Raw genomic sequence first — 20,476 nt, 5'->3', positions numbered from 1 at the left:
CATCACATGAGATCCTAAATGAGCTAGCCAGTTAGGTACAAAACTGGCTTGATGGAAGATGTCAGATTGTGGTGGAGGGGTGTTCTTCAGATTTGCCACCAGTGATCAGTGGTTATAATAACAACATGTATGTAATAAGTTTGATTAGTAAGTTTGTGGTTGATACCAAAATTGGTGGTGTGAAGACAATGAAGAATTTTGTTGTTACAATGGGCTCAAGAGCAACTGAGAAAGTAGGCCAAAAATGGCAGATGTAATTTAACTTGGACAGCATTTTGGGAAGTAGAACCAGGACAGGTCTTACACAGTGAATGGCAGGGCCCTGGGGAACATTGTAGAACAGAGAGGCGTAGAGGTACAAGAACATAGTTCCCTGTAAATGACAACCCAGGCAGACAAAGTGGTGAAGAAGGCAATGGACATGTTGCCTCCACTGGAAGGGATAGATTAGTTGCCATGAACGAGGTGGGCAGAAGGGCCTGTTTCTGTGCTGTATATCTCCATGACTCCAAATGTTGAAACTTGGGCTTTCTTGGTCATGTGATTTATCTATTGAATGGACAAACCAATTGAGTCATCAAAAAAGATTTTGTTTACCTTTTTATGGAATCATGTAAATGGCTGAATCAAATGCAAACTGTTAAAAATTTTTTTTAGATACGCCTATTGACAAACGATCTTCTCGTGCATCCAGTGTAGTAAAGCAGGTGGTCCCGACATATTTGGATGTGCATCTTCCAAACAGTTTTACACGTGGAGGTTGGTCACATTACGTTCCAATCTTTTCTCACAGTTCAGGTTCAAAGACTTCACAGATTTTTAAAGAATCTTCCCTGTTGTGTTTCATTGCCTTAAATATGAGATTATGAAATATGATGACAAAAAATAAAGCTAATTATGTTAGCGTAGGTAGACTTAACTCTGTAGTGAATTGTTGATTTCAGCATCATTGCCAAGGGATAGTATGCATTTGGTCAAAGACAAGAAAATCATTGTTTGTGCCACTTCAAATAGAGCAGCTATCTTGTCCATAGAAGCCTTGGCTGGAACTTAGTAAGATATGTATGGAATGTAGCTCAGGAGGAGGAGCAAGGATATTCTATTGATTCTTATACCAACAAGAAGTATTAGCAAAAATAAGTGATCATTTGCTGAGTTAGGTTAAGCTTCAACATGCTTTATTGTAGCATTGTATATATTTCAGCTATCTTTTTATCAGTTTATTTAATTGTGTCTTCTGAACTCAGTTTTTAGACGTATTAAAGAGCCATATATCTTGACGGTGAAGAAAACAATCCAGCAGAGCATGCCTTGACTCCTGTCTATGACGTGGATAATGTTATTTGTCTTCAGCACAAGCTTGGCTAACGTGGCTTTTATGATAAAATCAGCTGTACTTAAGCTTGTATTGATGTCAGAAAAGACTAATTAATGGTCACGTAAGCCTGCTTGGCTTTGTGGGGAAACAAGTCTTAGAACTGACAGTAAGGAAGCACATTGGATATGAGCCCCAACTCTTGCACATATTATAACAGGAATTATGACCTCAGAATTAGTTGGATTGACCTAGAATTTTCACCTTCAATGACATTTGTTATTTCTGGGTAATGGTATAAACTTTTACTTTTCTGTAGAAATAATAACAATGCTGCAAATATAAAAATTGTTAATTGTTTCAGGAGGATATTAATGGTATCAACAGCTTGCATTCTTTTCAAGTATTTTAATATGGTAACCTTCGGAGGTGATTAGAAATTGAATGTTAATTATGCCTTTCCACCTACTATCAGGGAATATTTGTACTTTTTAAACTACCCATTGGAACAATAATTATGGAAGGAAGGGAACAATATTGTTTTGATAGTTGAGATTTGGAGTATGAGATTGATTCTTGAACTTTTGAACATTTGGCTTTAACTCTTGGTCTACACTTCTCACAAAGCCAACACTACTAGGGTCTTGCCAAGTTCCAGAAGGCAACCAAGAAAATGTCAAACTGTGAATTAGTGTCCAAGAAGGTGACTGCAACACTTTTTGATTCTTGTGTTGTGTTGAACTGATGCGCAGAAAATAGCTAGTGTTAATTTTGGAAAAAAAATCACAAAGTTTAAAAGGATGTGATCTAAAAGAATGCAGTGAAAGGGTAAGGAGTAAGTTTAAACAAGCAAGGCAATATAAAAACTCAAAATTCTGATTGAGGCATTGTGTCAACAGGGCTGAGGCAGATGTAGAGACTTAATAGCATTTAACAATTACATACAGAATTAATGTTAGAAATTAACAGGGAAGGTTGAGATCGAAGCTGCAGCAGGATTTGGAACCAAAGAACAAATTATAATACCAAAGTAAAAAGGTAACTGAGCAGCAGGGAGGAAAGCCAAGCTGAAGAAACTGGCAGCAAACCTCCAAGAAGAATAACATGCTGTCAGTTGCGTACAGGCAAGAGAAGTAAGCTATTGGTCCCAAATACCATCAAAAATAAGGCACATGCATTGTGTAGAATTAGATACCTTCCTTGAAACTCAGGACTCGGTAGATTTTTTTTAATGAGTGAAACAAATGATCACTAGCCCTACTATTAAATCATCTGAAGTCCAAACGGAAAGGAGCATGATATACAGTTGTAGTTGCAATGGGGTAAACATAATCATAAATGCAAAGAATCAAAAGGATTGCACAGGACTAAGCTGTTAAGTTATAAAACAAAGTTACTAAATATTGTTAATAATGATATAACATTAAAATAAGTTGTTTTAAGAACACCAAGTACCGGAAGTCTACCTTACTAGCGAGTTATTGGATAGCAGATGAGCTCCACAGTATGGGCTTATTGCATACTGTGTTGTTGCCTACTGCAGCCACCCAGGGGACACTATTGGAAGTGGTGCACGAGGAGACAGAGGGATGGAAAGAGCCCTGATATTTGTGCGAGATGAACGGTGAAACACTGCAGGCCAGCTCTCCTGTCAATTCTGCTTTCAAATGTTTGGTCACTAGAAAATTAAGAAGATTACCTGCATCTGAGACTGAATCAGTGTGAGATGAAGGACATCCTGATGGAAATGTGGCTATGGAACACCACCCCTGAAGCAGCCATCCAGCAAGAGGGTTTTACGTCTTCTCGGGTCAGTAGAGTCCCTGTGATCTCTGGCAAGACCCATGGTGGAAGTGTATGTATCTATGTTAATAAGGACTGCTGTGTGAATGCTTCGGTAGTGACAATCCACTGTTCGCCTCTGGTAGAATTCTTAACAGTGAAGTGCAGGCCGTAATATTTACTGATGGAGTTCACAGCTATTGTGAGTGTGGCTGAATATATCCCCCCTGTAATGATGCTTGGGAAGCAATGCATGAGCTCTATGGCACCAGCAGTGATGTGCAAACCACACTTTATGGTTACATCATTGTTGCTGGCAACTTTAGCCGTGTTAACTTAAAAATATTCCTGACTAAATTCTGTCAGCATGCTGATTTTGCTACCAGAGGTGAGAACACATTAGGCCCAGTTTATACCAACATCCCTGGTACATACAAAGCAGCTCCCTGCCCTCACCACTTATTTATTATGCTAACTATTGATGCTGACCACTGATTAAACCTATCAAACAGTTCAAAAGAAGACAAAAACCTGGCCAGGAACAACCTCAGCATTGCAGGACTGTTTTGAAAACGCGGACTGTAATGTGGTCAGGGAGGTGGCTACCCATGACCTTCATATTAACCTCGATGAATATGTGAGATCTATAACTAGCTAGAGAACTGCACTGAGAATGTCACCATTATTAAACACATCCACGTGAGAGTAAATCAGAAGCTATAGCTGAAAGCAGAGTTCCAGGTACAGCTGAGAGATCGGGATGCTGGATCTGGTGATAAGACAGCTCTCAGGTCAGCAAGAGCTGTGCTTTCCCACGCCATCAAGAAGAGCAAAATGGGATTATTCACAGAGAATATACAGCTATTTCTGTGACATCAGAGACATGAGGCTAATGTAACAGGGCATTCAGACTGTAAGAGTCTACATTCCACCCTGTGTGTCAATGACAGTGACGCTTCTCTTCTTGGTAGGCTGAATGTCTTTTGCGCTTGGTTTGATGCACGGAATGATGTGCTGGTGAGGAAGGCCCCCTCTCCTCCTGAGGAACAGGAACTCTATCTGGTTTCAGCTAAAGTGAGGAAGACCCTAGCCAGGGTCAACCCATGTAAAGCCATGGAGCCTGATAACATATCTGGTCAGGTGCTGAGGGGGCTATCCAGCCCAGTTAACTGTGCTTCTAACAGATTTCTTTAACATCTCTCTGGAACAGTTCACTGTTCCCTCAAGCTTCAAGGCAGCCAAGAGGGCAAGAGGGCAACGTTGCCCAAGAGGGCAACGTTAATCTGCATCAACCATTACTGTACAGTGGCACTGACCTCAGCAATAATGAAGTTACTCGAGCAGCTGTTTATGGATCACAGTAAATCCCATCTTCCTGCTGCATTGGACCCTTTTCAGTTCTCTTTTCGCTCAGGTTTTAACACTGATGATGCCATACCCTCTGCTCTCTTACTCCATATTGAACCACTGGAAAATGGTGCTTCATATGCCAGAATGCTGTTTCTCGACTTCAGCTTGGTGATTAATACAATCATCCCTCAAAAGCTGCTGAGTAAGCTTTCCTCATGGGGTCTCAACACTTCTCTGTGACTGGATCTTGGACTTCTTGACAGAAAGACTGCAGTCAGACCTTGTTGGCAGAATAATCTCTAGCTCCATCACACTGAGCACCGGCACTTCCCAAAGGCTGTGTGCTCAGCCCAATGCTGACGCATGACTGCACTGCTTGATCAGTTCAAACCGAATCGTCAAGTTTGTTGATGACACGACAGTGGTTGGCCGCATCAACAGTGATGATGAGATGGCGTTGTCCTGTGGGGGTGTGCCTTACTGAACTTGCTGCCATCAAGTTTGAAGTGTTAGTAGTGTTATACTGTTTACTTTTCAACTTGTATTGTATATGCACCTTATTATATGTTAATTTATTTGTGGTAATATTACTTTATGTGTTACGTGCATGAGTTACATTTTCTGTGTTGTGCACCTTGGTCCAGAGGAACATTGTCTCGTTTGGTGGTATACATGCACAGTTGAATGGCAATGAACTTGAATTATAACTAGATGTAAGGTTTGGATTTAGCAGTCCTAACCAGTTCCTCGTCATTACAGTCACATAGCTGTAGGCTCTCTGAATTTGGTTAAAATTGTTATTATATGGAAAAGGACATGGAAAAATGTTAAATACTTTGCATTGTTTGAGTGGCTATATGTAAATTTATTTATCCATGCTTCATTTAAAAACACCTTCACTCTTCTCATCTTTGAAAATACATAATTTTGTATTTGAGTCTTCAAGTTAATACTATGTTCCTTAACACATTATCTTTAAAATTGCTGTAATTAACTTAAAGGAAATTGGTGGCACAATAGTGCAGTCGAGCTGCTGCCTCCCTGTTACAGTGACTTGGCTGCAATTCTGGCTTCTGTGTGAGATTCTGTAGTGATCCTATTGCTATTCCCAGGGTCAATTTCTCCCTGCAACCCAAAGATGTGCTGAACTCCCTGCCACCACCCACATCTCAACATGTGTGAAGCACCAGCAGTGTTATACTTTTATTTTTTAACTTGTGTCGTAAATGCACCGTATTATTTGTTAATATATTTGTGGTAATATTACTTTGTGTTTTGTATGTGAGTTGTATTTACTCTGTTGCGCACCTTGAATTGGAGGAACTTTGTTTCGTTTGGCAGTATACATGCGTCTGGTTGAATAATGCTAAACTGAACTTGAACTAGTGTTTTTTGGTTAAAATTAGTACCCTTAAAATACATGACTAGATGTAGAAACAAAACATATGTAGCCCTCTCTTTAAAAACATAGTGATGGAGCACAAAAACAAAAAGTTACAGTAAAACATTTCAAACCAATAGCTAAACATTAGCAGGAACAATGTGTTCTGGCAACACATTATCAGGAAGGATGTTGAAGTCTAGCTGAAGTTCCAGAGGAACCTCACCAGAGTGGTGCTGAGGATTAAGGGTCATTTATGTGCCGAAACTAGAGAACCTAGCATTGTAGTAATTAAAGGAGAGGTTAGTTTGAAATTTAAGTATAGTTATCAATGGAGTAAATAACAAGGAGTTTTCTTGACACGGGAGTATCAGAAATTAGAAAGCACAATCTTAAAATAATTTCAGAAGTACCAAAGGGGGAAATTATTTGTTTTTACACACATTGCGATATTATGAATGGCCAGTGTGATGGAAGTAGACTAAACCAAAACTTAGTAACTTTACCATGCTCTCTATCCATACGCACCCAAATCCTACACACCCAAGCACCTGTCCCAGCAGCATCACCACTCCTGATAACCGGAGTTATCTATCAAGTCTGTCTTTTGTTGTGAAGCCTAAAGGTATATTTGAAATTTTGTACAGGTTCCTTCTGTACCTAGTTGCCAAAGTATAATGGCAGCTTATGCAGATCTACTCTGTGACATTGACAGAATTGAAGAATCTGATGAGAAAGTACCATTATTTCAGTATTTCCTCTGGTAGTTTATTCTGTTTGCCTCAATTACTTCTCTCTCCCTTCCTCAGCTCATCTATCTGCTCTAGATTCTTTATTGGCACTCACATGACATTAAACGCAAGAGGGGAGTGTTTAGTGTTTATAGTATCTATTTGCAAGAACTAGAAAGGAGACTGTCATAGAGTCATGGTGTCCTTCAGCCCACCTAGTCCGTGCTGAACTATTATTGTGCCTATTGCCATCGACCCACACTTGACCATAGCTCTCAGTAATCCTCCCGTCAATGTACTTATCCAAACTTTACTTAAATGTTGCAGTCAAACCCACATCCATCGCTTTGGCTGCCAGCTCATTCCACACTCACACATCTCTGAGTGAAGTTCCCCTTAAATGTTTCACCTTTCACCCTTAATAAGACCTCTGGTTCTAGTCTCACCCACCCTTAATGAAAAAAGCTTGCTTGCATTTACCCTTATAATTTTGTATCCCTCTGTCAAATCTTCCTTTGATCTCCTGTGCTCCAGAAAATAAAATCCTAACTTATTCAACCTTTCTCTGTAATTCAGGTCCTCAAATCGCAACAACATCCTTATGTTTCCTCTGTACTCTTTCAATCTTAGTGATATTTTTCCTGTAGGTAGGTGACCAGAATTGCTTAAAATGCTCCAAATTAGGCCCCAGCAATGTTTTATACAACTTCAACATAACATCCCAACTCCTGTACTGAATACTTTCTTTATGAAGGCCAATGTGTGAAAACTCTCTTGACAAACCTATCTACCTGTGATGCTACTCTCAAGGAGTTATAGATCTGTATTCCCAGATCCCTTTGTTCTGCATTCCTCACTGCCCTACCATCAAATGTGCATGTCCTACCCTGTGCTCACTGTGTGAAATCTCAGACTTGTCTGCATTAAATTGCATGTGCCATTTTTTCTGCCCATTTTTCCAGCTGATCCAGAAGCCATTGCAATCTTTGATAGCCTTCCTCACTAGCCACTGCCCCCCCCCCTTCATGGTGTCACCCACATATTTGCTGATCCAGTTTTCTGCAAATCATCCAAATCATTCATACAGATTACAAACAATAATGGACCCAGCACCTATTCTTGCGGCACTCCACTAGTCACAGGCCTCCAGTCAGAGAGGCAACTCTTTACTGTCACTCTCTGTCTTCTCCCACTAAGCCAAAGTTGAATCCAGTTTACTACCTCATCCTGAATGCCAAGCGGCTGAACCTCTAGATCAGCCTCCCATGCAGAAATGCATTGCTGAAATCCATATAGATACCGTGCACTGCCTTTCTTTCATCAACCTTCCTGGTAACTTCCTTGAGAAAAAAACTATATATAATTATGTTGCCTTCAATATAAAATTGCTTCAGTCATTTATTTTATTGTATTCTGCAAAAGGCCCTTTGGCCCAACAGTTTACTGATCTACACAAGTGTTCTTCAGCCCTTTTCCTCTAATCATATTTTTCAATTTCTTTCTCCCTTACTTTTTCCCTTAAATGCATCTTTCCCTTTTACTATAACCATAAAGTTAAAGCTATGAAGTAAAAATGCTGTGACACAGAGCATACAAATTAAAATCAGCAGAAGGCCACACAGCTTCTCAAGCCTGGTGCATTATTTAATGAGGTTATGGCTGTTCTGATTATTATCTCAATTCCACATTCATTGTAACCTTTCATCTGCTTGGTTACATTTATTTATCATCTTCTGTCTTAAACATATTCAAAAACTCTTTCCATCGCCAATTGTGGAAAAGAGTTCCAAAGATTCATAACCTTCTGAGAGAGAGTATTTGATCCTATCTTTGCCTTTAAATTTGTAATTCCCTGTTACTTTAAAATGCGGCCCCTATTCCTGTATTCATCAACAGAAGAGAACATCCTCTTCAGGCCCATGCTGTCTAAGCCCTTCATTATATTATATGCATCAATTACATCCTCTCTCATTCTTCCATATTCCCTCAAGTACAAGCCTTGTTTGTCCATCACTTCCTCATAACTAGTAAGCTTTCTTTGAACTGTTTCCAATGTATTAGCATCCCTTTTTAAATAAGGCCATGTGTACATAATACACCATATAGGATCTCATCAGTGCCTAATGTAATTGCAGCATAGCCATCCCTGCTTTGTGTTCATTTCTCCTCACAACAAGCATAGGTAATTTGTCTCTTGAGAATAAAGTGGGTATGTCTGTTGTAAGTGACAGGTTTTGGGAGATAGTTTTCTCTGTATTAAAGTAATTTAGAATGGTTATAACGCTGATCTAAGTTTTAGGTTTGTGCTTCAAATTCCAATTTTCCACGTAATAGAAGCTATTTCACAATATACCTTGAAATTTTATTTAAAATATTTCCCATATATCTACATTCCATTGGTCTTTGGTAATGCTAGTCCAGCAGATTTTATAGATTGTTGGTTGATATTTTTGGGTATACTCAAACATACTTTGATCTCACTTTTTTTTAAAAAACATGTTACACTATAATGATAAATTTGACGATAAACCCAGCTAACTGAAATATAATGTAAACTATGTAGGAGCACTGGATCTCACCTTCTGCTGAAAACCTGGTCAAGTTTATGATCCCTGATGTTCTGAACCCCAACCTTGGCTTTGACCATGCAGCCAAACCCAGCTGCTGTACACCCTCACCTCTGCTCTTGGTCTCTGGCTTTGGTTCTGGATCAATGAGTATTCTAGATGCTAAATCATCAGCATTTCCAAACAATTGGATACTGGATGATCACAACTTTACTATAGTCTGCTATCTCACCATTTGCTGCTCTTGACAACTGTGCAATATTACCAAAATTTGATATTGTATCATGGGCTGAGCATTCTACAATTTGATCGACTTCAGGATGAAAAATTTTCTACTGGCACATAATGGCCTTTGGAATGTATGTGGTTAATTTGTAATTTCTTTGAAAGTTGCATGCAACATGAAGAAATTATGTACACTGGCTGAATTTATTTTAATTGTGTAATTTTGTTGGTGCCTTCTCAACAATCAGTACTGGGAATGTTACTATAATCATTCCATTATGTTCCCCTTCTTTGGTATTTACATTCCAATAATTCTGCCTCATAAAATGAGTCAACTTAATAGTTATTGCAACAATTCACTTTATTAAATTGTACTTTCAGATTTGCATATCTTGTGTTAATTTTATTTGGTACTTTGTTCCTATTTGCTTGCTCAATTCATTTAGAGCTGTGCCAATAGTTTGCTAATTTGTGAATATTAATTACTAATGTAATCAATTTACCGTATGACAAACATGAGTTTTTATTTGAAGATTGTAAATTGAGTATATGATAAATTGATTTTGATCCAAAATTCCTCTGGATTCCTGCCAATCTCCTGCCAAAACACCAGGAAATTGGCAAAGACTTGAGTATGTCAGGTCCAACAAATCTTGATGTTTTCTCAGAGTCCTGTAGAGATGAAACCTATTTACATTTTAATTGATAGATGATACCCAGCATAGAGCCAGGTCTTATAATTCCAAGGCTGGAGTGTGCCTAGTATAGTAGTTTTAAGCTGTAATCCAAATAGTGCTGATAAATAGACTTTTGCAAGAGTATGAATAGATTTTGCTCTTGGTTTAAGTGAGGCGACTGATTTGGAATCCCAGTTTGCTTTTTGAGTCAAATGGGCACCAGTGATTCTGGAAAGAAAATGCACAAAGGTATATGTATTTAATCTGTAAAAGTGGTGCTGGTATCCTCCCAATCACTATTCTGACCAAACCTTACCACATAAATCAAGACTAGTGCACTGCAAAGACTATTGGCTTAATTTAGTTAATGGGTTTATTATTGTCACATGTACTGATGTACAGTGAAAAACTTTGTTTTGCATGCCATCCATACAAATCACTTCATCATGTCAGTCCATCATAGTAGGTCAAGGGAAAAGCATTAACAGAATGCAGAATACGATGTTTCTGTTACAGAGAAAGTGCAGAGCAGGCAGAGAATAAGGTGCAAGATTCCATCTTATCATATAAGGGAACTATTCAATAGTCATATAAAAGCAAGATACAAGCTGTCCTTAAGTCTGGTGATACATACTTTAAGGCTTTTGTATTCTGCCATATGGAGGTGGAGAAAGTGACTGTTGGGATAAGTGGGCTCTTCAATTATGTTGGGTGCCTTACCAAGGCAGAGGGAAGTGTAAACAGAATCTGGGGGTGTGGGGGGAAGCGCTGGTTTTTATGATGTACTGAGCTATGGCTGAGGAACAGTGGAGGACTTTCAAAAGGATTTTTCATGGTGCTCAACAAAAGTATATTCCAGTTAAAAGCAAGGACAGTAAGAGTGGGGGGAGCCAACCATAGATAACTAAGGAAGTAAAGGAAGGCATCAAACTAAAAGCTCGCATGTACAAAGTTGCCAAGAGTATTGAGAAATTGGGAGATTGGGAAAATTTTGAAAAGTAACGAAGAACCACTAAGCCAGCAATAAAGAAAGGGAAGATAGGTTATGAAAATAAACTAACACAAAATATAACAATGGATAGTAAAAGTTTTTATAATTATATGAAGTGGAAAAGGTAGCCAAAGTGAACTTAGGTCTCTGGGAGGGTGAAAAGGGAAGTTGATATTGGGTAATGAGGAAATGGCCAAAGCTTTGAATGACTATTTTGTGTCAGTTTTCATGGTGGAGGGCACATCTAACATGTCAAAGAGAAATGGGAGGTGAGGACCTTGATACAATAGCTGTCACTAAAGAAGTAGTGCTGAGCAAACTTGTGGGCCAAAAAATAGGCAAATCCCCTGGTCCTGATGGAATGCATCTCAGGGTACTGAAAGAAACGACAGAGGTAGTAGAGGCTTTGGTGATAATTTACCCAAATTCTCTAGACTCTGGGCGGGTCCCAGCGGACTGGAAGAAGGTGAATGTCATGCCTCTATTCAAAATAGTATGTAGGCAAAAGGCAGGTAACGATAAGCCAATTAACATCTGTAGTTGGGAAAATACTTGAAGCTATCATTAAAGAAGAAATAGCGAGGCATCTGGAAAGAAATGGATCCATCAGGCAGATGCAGCATGGATTCAGCAAAGGCAGGTCCTGTTTGACAAACTTACTGGAGTTCTTTGAAGATACAACAAGCACAGCGGATAGAAGGGAATAGATGGACGTTATTTACGGATTTCCTGAAAGCATTCAATAAGGTGCCACGTAAGATAAGGATGCATAAGGTTGGGGGATGATGTATTAGCATGGATAGAGAATTGGTTAACCAATAGAAAGGAAAGAGATGGGATACATGGGTATTTCTCTGGTTGGCAGTCAGTGGTGAGCGGTGTGCCGCAGAGGTCGGTGCTGGGCCCACAACTTTCACAATATACATTAACAATCTGGAAGAGGGAACCGAATATAGTGTTTTGAAGATCGCTGATGGCATTAAGTTGAGTTGAAAAGTAAATTGTACAGAGGATATGGAGAGCCTGCAGAGAGAAAGATAAGTGAGTGGGCAAGGGTCTGGCAGATGGAGTATAACATTGGTAAATGCAAGGTCATCCACTTTGGAAGGAAAAATGGAAGATCAAATTATTATTAAAATGGTAAAAGATTGCAGTATGCTGCTGTGCAGAAGGACTTGGGAGTGCTTGTGCAAGAATTGCAAAAGGTTGGTTTGCAGGTACAGCAGGCAATCAAGAAAGAAGTGGTATGTTGGTCATTGCTAGAGGGATTGAATTTAAGAGCAGGGAGGGTATGCTGCAACTGTATAGGGTATTGGTGAGGTTGCAACTGGAGTGCTGTGTGTAGTTCTGTTCTCCTTATTTGAGGAAGAATATACTGGCTTTGGAGGCAGTGCAGAGGATGTTCACCAGGTTGATTGGGTTAGACTGTGAGGAGAGATTGAGTTGCTTGGGACTGTACTCGCTGGAATTCAGAAGGATGAGAGGAGATCTTACAGAAACACAAAATTTTGAAAGGGATAGATGAGATAGAGACAGGAAAGTTGTTTCCACTGGTAGATGAGATTAGATCTAGGGGGCATAGCCTCGAGTTTCAGGGGAGTAAATTTAGGATGGAGATGAGGAGGAACTGCTTTTGCCAAAGAGTGGTGAATCTGTGTGAATTCTTTGCCCAGTGAACTAATGGAGGCTTCCTCAGTAAGTATATTTAAGACAAGGTCAGATAGATTTTTGCATAGTAGGGGAATTAAGGGTTATGAGGAAAAGGCAGGTAGGTGGAGATGAGTCTATAGTCAGATCAGCCATGATCTTATTGAATGGCAGAGCAGTCTCGAAGGTTTAGATCAGAGGTCGGCAACCTGCGGCTCCAGAGCCACATGCGGCTCTTTGATCTCTGTGATGTGGCTCCCCGTGGTTTGTTAGCTTTTGAAATGTAATTCGAAATTTGAAGATTATGGTGATCTTGTACAATCTGAAAACTTTGCGGAGACACCGTTTCCTGGCACATCCGAACCGGCTCACAATTAGCCACCGTTCCAGCTAAGGGAGATAGCCTACGGGGGTTTGTGAGTACGTGTCTTTTGGAGCATCCGCGCCCACGGGGACGGGTTGAGGGAGGCTTTAAAGCAAGGCTGTTTAGTTCGAATAAAGTTACCTTTGACTGCAGTCTTTATTTTAGCGCTGCGTGTAGCACACCGCTACAACGTGTTTTTTTATCGCTATTAATATACATCACCACTGCCAATGCCTGCCACCCGCCAGTGCGCGCTTTCTTTTAATTCCTCGATCCAAGGTAGGCTAACTATGGAGTAACCTTCAACACAACGTCTTTTTTTTCGGAGTTCAAAATGTTTTTGTTGCATGCAGAAATGTAATTTCGTTTTCTCTGCAGGAGTTCATCAATTTCATAAATGCAACACATTATAGTTTGTTTATACATAGCATAAAGGCAAAAAAAAACCCGTTGTATGCAGTGTTATTTCATTTTGTGGCTCACAGTGTTTTCTTTTCTGTGGGAAATGGGTCCATATTGGCTCTTTCAGTGGTAAACGTTGCCGACCCCTGGTTTAGATACCCCATTCCTGCGCCTATTTCTTATGTTCTTATAGCCATAAATTGCTTCACTTTTTTGTTTGGAGCATAGCAGTTGTCATGAGATATCGTGCTTTCAAGGATGCATCTATAAAAATTGGTGAGAGTCAATAAGTATATGCTGAAATTTTGTGGCCTCCTGAGGAAGTATAGACATTGATGTGCTTTCTTGACTGTGGTGTCTATGTGGTTAGACCAGTGCAGGCTATTGGTGATGTTCATTTCTAGTAACTTGAAGCTTTCAACTCTCTTGACCATTGATGTAAACAAGAGCATGTACAGCATCTCCCCATCCCCTTTCTGAAATCAATAGCCAGTTATTTTGTTTGATATTGAAGGAAAGGTGTTGTCATGACACCATACCATCAGGCTATTGCCTTTCTGTACTCTGACTCATTGCTATTTTAGATTTAGCTCATTTGTAAACTTGTAGATGGAGTTAGAGCAGAATTTGGCCACATGGTCATGAGTGTAGAGCTAGTAAAGTAGGGGGCTGAGGGTGCAGTCTTATGGGGCAGAAGTGTTAAGGATAATTGTGGGGGTGGATTTGCTGTCTGTCCTTAAATGATTGTGGTCTGTTGGTCAGGAACTCAAGATCCGGTTACAAAGATAGCTTTTGAATCCCAGGTTTATGAGTTTGGAGATGAATTTGCTTGGAATTATAGTAATGAAGACAGAGCCGTAGTCGATAAATAATAGGCTAAGCAAACCAGTGTTATCAGCATAATCATGTCCCAGTGAACTTTAAGGACATCTGTTGGCACAGTTCTGATTTGTATGTAGTGTCTTTTAGCATGCAAATTAATAGTTGATTTAATATTACTGCTAAAATTTCTCTGAATTCTTTCTCTACCAGTACTTGGATACAGAGATAAGCTGTTTCCTCAGTCTCAGCAAAAGAGTACAGTTAAAGGAAGAGTCTTCAACCAAGGTACTTCATTGCATTATATTCTTCTGATCCCATTTTCCTGTCTCTGTATTGTTCAGACATGCCAACTGATTGAGACTATTATTAAAAGGTTGACAGTCAGTGGCTAAAGGTGGCTGATGGTGTAGTGGCATCCATACTAGACCGAGGCAAGTGGTTCCAGGTTTGAATCCAGCCAACTCCTTGCATGCTTTTCATCCATGCTGGATTGAGCATCAAGCTCACAACTCGGCCTCGTAAAAAACAGACAAATGCTAATGAAACTGCAAGGTTGCCACCCAATGCGACACTGAGGAACAATAACAATTATTCAGACAGCCACTGAATCAACTATTACAACCATTATGGTCCCTTTAATTTATCGTTAGAGATTCAGATGGTAGTAATGTAAGAGGTTAATTCAAGAATGTCAACTATGAATTCATATCATTCATTTCCATCTCCAATATCGTCTTCCAATTATGAGAATAACTGTCATGGTTCAAGACGTGTCTTAGATTGTGGTTAGGCAACAAGAATATAAGCAATGGTTTCCCAGTCGGAATTATTTTCCGGAAATGAATATCAGCAAACCACATTCAAAACTTATTGCATGCATTAAATTATTTCAGATACTTTCCCATCACTAGCTTGAAATTTGCATCTTGTTACTGGATGAAATAAAAAATTTGTATATTTGTTTGCTGACACATAGTTCAGGACATCAAGTGTTGTACTGTTTTAAATAGTACATTGAACAGGAGCTTGCAGAATATTGGCAATTTCATTCTGAACTTCCACCATATACCTCATAATTATCAGCAACTTGAAAAATCCTACAAACATTACGATTACAAGCTAGCTGACCAAACTGTTGGTAATTTTCTGGCAGAGCTCTGGTATTGGTTTTCTCATGGAATCCAGAGGTGGAGCGCAAATTTAAATGGTTGAATCTACCAATTGAACATGTATCTGCTTAATTTACCAGTGCGGGAACAGCAAGCCCATCCATTTGTATGAAGATAGGTAGCTGTGAGATGCAAAGGAAAATTTGATGTGATATATATTTTTAAATAAATTGCATTTGAATAATAGTGTTTAATTATTTAAGAGCATTTATTTTATTTTTTAAAAATGGAATGGTTTCTGATTTTTATTGGTTTTATATATATCTAAATGTCATAATTACTTAATCTTTGACCAGTTTAACTATCAGCTAAGCCTGTGGTAATGGTTAGCCAGTCTCAGTTTTTCAGTCATTGGTGGACAGGACTTGTTATGATGACTCACAGGACAGCATGATTTTGCATGAGATCTGGATGCCACTCAGGGTCTTACATATCAAAGCAGAATGTAAGTTCAAGGGAAGAGGTCAGTAAAAAGGGAATCTGCCCTTCCCACAAATGCTTGTGGTGGATGGGAGAAAATCGACACAGGAAGTAAATTCTGACTCAACATCTTTAAGTGCATTTAATTTATTTGACGTAGTTTATTATTATTATGTAATTTTGGTCAGAAATTTCATATAAGGGCAATAATGGGCTTCCATTTTGTATGCACATCCTAGAAGGTTGCCATATATATATCTGCTAATAACTACATGTCAAGTCATTCATCTTCAGTGTTTCATTGAGGATTAAAAAAAATTATGCAGTGATGTACTTAACTATTTAACAATTAAAGCACGGAATCAGGCCATCTCGGCTCTTCTAGTCCGTGCCGAACATTTGCTCTCACCTAGTCCCACCGACCTGCACTCAGCCCGTAAACCTCCATTCCTTTCCTGTCCATATACCAATCCAATTTTTTTTTAAATGACAATATTGAACCTGCCTCTACCACTTCTACTGGAAGCTCGTTACACACAACTACCACTCTGAGTAAAGAAGTTCCCCATCATGTTACCCCTAAATTTTTGCCCCTTAACTCTCAACTCATGTCCTCTTGTTTGAATCGCCCCTACTCTCAATGGAAAAAGCCTACCCACATCAACTCTATCTATCTCCCTCATAATTTTAAATACCTCTATCAAGTCCTCCTCAACCTTCTACACTCTGAAGAATAAAGACCTAAAGATGTTCAACCTATCTCTGTAACTTAGGTGCTGAAACCCAGGTAATATTCTAGTAAATCTCCTCTGTACTCTCTCTATTTTGTTGACATCTTTTCTATAATTCGGTGACCAGAACTGTACACAATACTCCAAATTTGGCCTCACCAAAGCCTTGTATAATTTTAACATTACATCCCAACTCCTATACACAATGCTCCAATTTATAAAGGCCAGCATACCAAAAGCTTTCTTCACCACCCTATCCACATGAGATTCCATCTTCAGGGAACTGTGCACCATTATTCCTAGGTCACTCTGTTCTACTGCATTCCTCAATGTCCTACCATTTACCATGTATGTCCTATTTTGATTATTCCTACCAAAATGTAGCACCTCACACTTATCACCATTAAACTCCATCTGCCATCTTTCAGCCCACTCTTCTAACTGGCCTAAATCTCTCTGCAAGCTTTGAAAACCTACTTCATTATTCACAACGCCACCTATCTTATCTGCATACTTACTAATCCAACTTACCACCCCATCATCCAGATCATTAATGTATACAACAAACAACTTTGGACCCAGTACAGATCCCTGAGCCACACCACTAGTCACCGGCCTCCAACCTGACAAACAGTTATCCACCACTACTCTCTGGCATCTCCCATCCAGCCACTGTTGAATCCATTTTACTACTTCAATATTAATACCTAATGATTGAACTTTCCTAACTAACCTTCTGTGTGGAACCTTGTCAAAAGCCTTACTGAAGTCCATTTAGACAACATCCACTGCTTTACCCTCATCAACTTTCCTAGTTACCTCTATAAAAATTCAATAAGATTTGTCAAACATGACCTTCCATGTACAAATCCATGTTGACTGTTGCTAATCAGACCCTGTCTATCCAGATAATTATATATACCAACTCTAAGAATACTTTCCATTAATTTACCCACCACTGACGTCAAACTTACAGGCGGATAATTACTAGGTTTACTCTTAAAACCCTTTTTAAACAATGGAACTGCATGAGCAATATGCCAATCCTCCAGCACCATCCCTGTTTCTAATGACATTTGAAATATTTCTGTCAGATCCCCTGCTATTTCTACACTAACTTCCCTCAAGGTCCTAGTGAATATCCTGTCACGATCCGGAGACTTATCCACTTTTATATTCTTTAAAAGCGCCAGTACTTCCTCTTCTTTAATCATCAGAGTTTCCATAACTACCCTACTTGTTTCGCTAACCTTACACAATTCAATATCTCATTAATGAATACCAAAGAAAAGAAATTGTTCAAAATCTCCCCCATCTCTTTTGGTTCCACACAAAGCTGTCCACTCTGATTCTCTAAGGGACTAATTTTATCCCTCACTATTCTTTTGCTATTAATATAACTGTAGAAACCCTTTGGATTTATTTTCACCTTGCCAAAGCAACCTCATATCTTTTAGCTTTTCTGATTTCTTTCTTAAGATTCTTTTTACATTCTTTATATTCCTCAAGCACCTCATTTACTCCATGCTGCCTATATTTATTGTAGATCTCTCTCTCTTTTTCCGAACCAAGTTTCCAATATCCCTTGAAAACCATGCTCTCTCTAACTTTTAACCTTTCCTTTCAAACTAACAGGAACATAAAGATTCTGTACCCTCAAAATTTCACCCTTCAAATGACCTCCATTTCTCTATTACATCCTTCCCATAAAACAAATTGTCCTAATCCACTCCTTCTAAATCCTTTCGCATCTCCTCAAAGTTAACCTTTCTCCAATCAAAAATCTCAACCCTGGGTCCAGTCCTATCCTTCTCCATAATTATATTGAAACTAATGGCATTGTGATCACTGGACCCGAAGTGCTCCCCAACACATACCTCTGTCACCTGACCTATCTCATTCCCTAACAGTCGATCCAACACTGTCCCTTCTCTAATTGGTACCTCTATGTATTGTTGCAAAAAACTATCCTGCACATATTTTACAAACTCCAAACCATCCAGCCCTTTTACAGAATGGGCTTCCCAGTCTATGTGTGGAAAATTAAAATCTCCCATATTTACAATCTTGTGCTTACTACAAATATCTGCTATCTCCTTACAAATTTGCTCCTCCAATTCTCTCTCCCCATTAGGTCGTCTATAATACACCCCTATAAGTGTTATTACACCTTTCCCATTCCTCAATTCCACCCAAGTAGCCTCCCTAGACGAGCCCTGTAATTTATTCTGCCAAAACACCGCTGTAATATTTTCTCTGACACGCAATGCAACACCTCCTCCTCTTGCCCCTTTGATTCTATCACACCTGAAGCAACAAAATCCAGGAATATTTAGTTGCCAATCACACCCCTCCTGCAACCATGTTTCACTAATAGCTATAAAATCACATTTCCAGGTATGAATCCATGCTCTAAGCTCATATACCTTTCTTACAATGCTCCTAGCATTAAAATAGATGCATTTAAGAAATTCTGCACCTCTTACTCTCTGTTTATCCCTAACAGTGCAAACAACTTTATTATCTTTTTCTTCCTTCTCTGCTTCGGTCTGAGCGCTCCCTTTCTCTATCACCTGCCTATCCTCCCTCACACACTGTCTACTAGCTTTCTCTATTTGTGAACTAACCTCCTCTCTCCTAGTCTCTTCAATTTGATTTCCACCCCCCAACCATTCTAGTTTAAAGTCTCCCCAGTAGCCTTAGCAAATCTCCCCACCAGAATATTGGTCCCCATGGGATTCAAGTACAACCTGTCCTTTTTGTAGAGGTCACACCTGCCCCAAAAGAGGTCCCAATGATCCAGAAACTCGAATCCCTACACCCTGGTCCAATCCCTCAGCCATGCATTTATCCTCCATCTCATTCCATTCCTAATTCCTACCGCGGGCAGTAATCCCGAGATTACTACCTTTGCGGTCCTTCTTCTCAACTCTCTTCCTAACTCCCTATATTCTCCTTTCAGGACCTCTTCCCTTTTCCTACCTATGTCGTTGGTACCACAAGCTCTGGCTCTTCACCCTCCCACTTCAGGATATCTTGGACGTGATCAGAAACATCACGGACCCTGGCATCAGGGAGGCAAACTGCCATCCAGGTCTCCTGATCGTGTCCACAGAATCACCTATCTGACCCCCTAACTATCAAGTCCCCTATTACTACTGCTTCCTCTTTTTTTCCCTACCCTTCTGAGTTACAGGGCCGGACTCTGTGCCAGAGGCTTAACCCCGTTCCCACCTGGGCTTTGCTGCGATTATACCTCAAGAATCTAAATGGAGCTAGATCTTTTTTAAAAATGTATAATTTTCATCACTGTATCCTTCCTAGGGTTGCCATGCCTTCCAACATTTAATGTAGCAATGCCTCCATATTCTGAGCTACACCCCATCAGACACTGTAATAGCATGGAGCATAGAAGAGAGAGTTTTCTTATTCATTGAAAAGGTAATTGACAAACATCTCATATTCTGAGAGGTCTTCGTAAAGTAATGTGAAGAACACAAGAATGTGGAATAGACCACTCGTCATCAATCTTAAATCTCATGGCTGATCTGTGCTGACCTCAATTCCTCTTCTGTGCCAATTTTCCATTACCTACAATTTTCAGTCTTTCAAAGGTTCATTTTTATTGTCAAAAGTAAGCGCGTACTATACAATTCTGACATTTGTCTTCTCCAGAAAGCCATGAAAACCAGAAAAACCACAGGAGTCACTGAAAGAAACGACATCAGCACCCCCCCCCCCGGAATGAAAGGGAAAAAGTAACAACTTGCAAACCCCAAACCTCCACCTCCCCTCGCACAAAAACACTAACAGATCGCCACATGGAAAATGGCAACTGAAACATCAAATACTCCAAACCCCCATCCCCGAAAAATAAGAACAGCAATAACAGCACCAAACTC

At 39.6% G+C, this 20,476-nt stretch overlaps 1 protein-coding gene across 4 annotated transcripts in view; it reads left to right on the top strand.

Moving 5' to 3' along the window:
* sbf2 (SET binding factor 2) overlaps window positions 1-20,476 on the top strand; it is a 507,247-nt gene that overhangs the window by 443,564 nt on the left and 43,207 nt on the right. For 3 of the 4 annotated variants that reach the window (XM_059975882.1, XM_059975879.1, XM_059975880.1), the window contains 2 exons: window positions 658-759; window positions 14,465-14,539. In XM_059975882.1, the coding sequence (XP_059831865.1) occupies window positions 658-759; window positions 14,465-14,539 (177 nt within the window). The remainder of the gene's footprint in view (window positions 1-657; window positions 760-14,464; window positions 14,540-20,476) is intronic. The other variant, XM_059975881.1, reaches the window with a different exon arrangement.

The sequence above is a fragment of the Hypanus sabinus genome, chromosome 7, assembly GCF_030144855.1.
Source record: "Hypanus sabinus isolate sHypSab1 chromosome 7, sHypSab1.hap1, whole genome shotgun sequence".
Classification (NCBI taxonomy): domain Eukaryota; kingdom Metazoa; phylum Chordata; class Chondrichthyes; order Myliobatiformes; family Dasyatidae; genus Hypanus; species Hypanus sabinus.
This window is presented reverse-complemented; position numbering and strand designations above follow the sequence as displayed.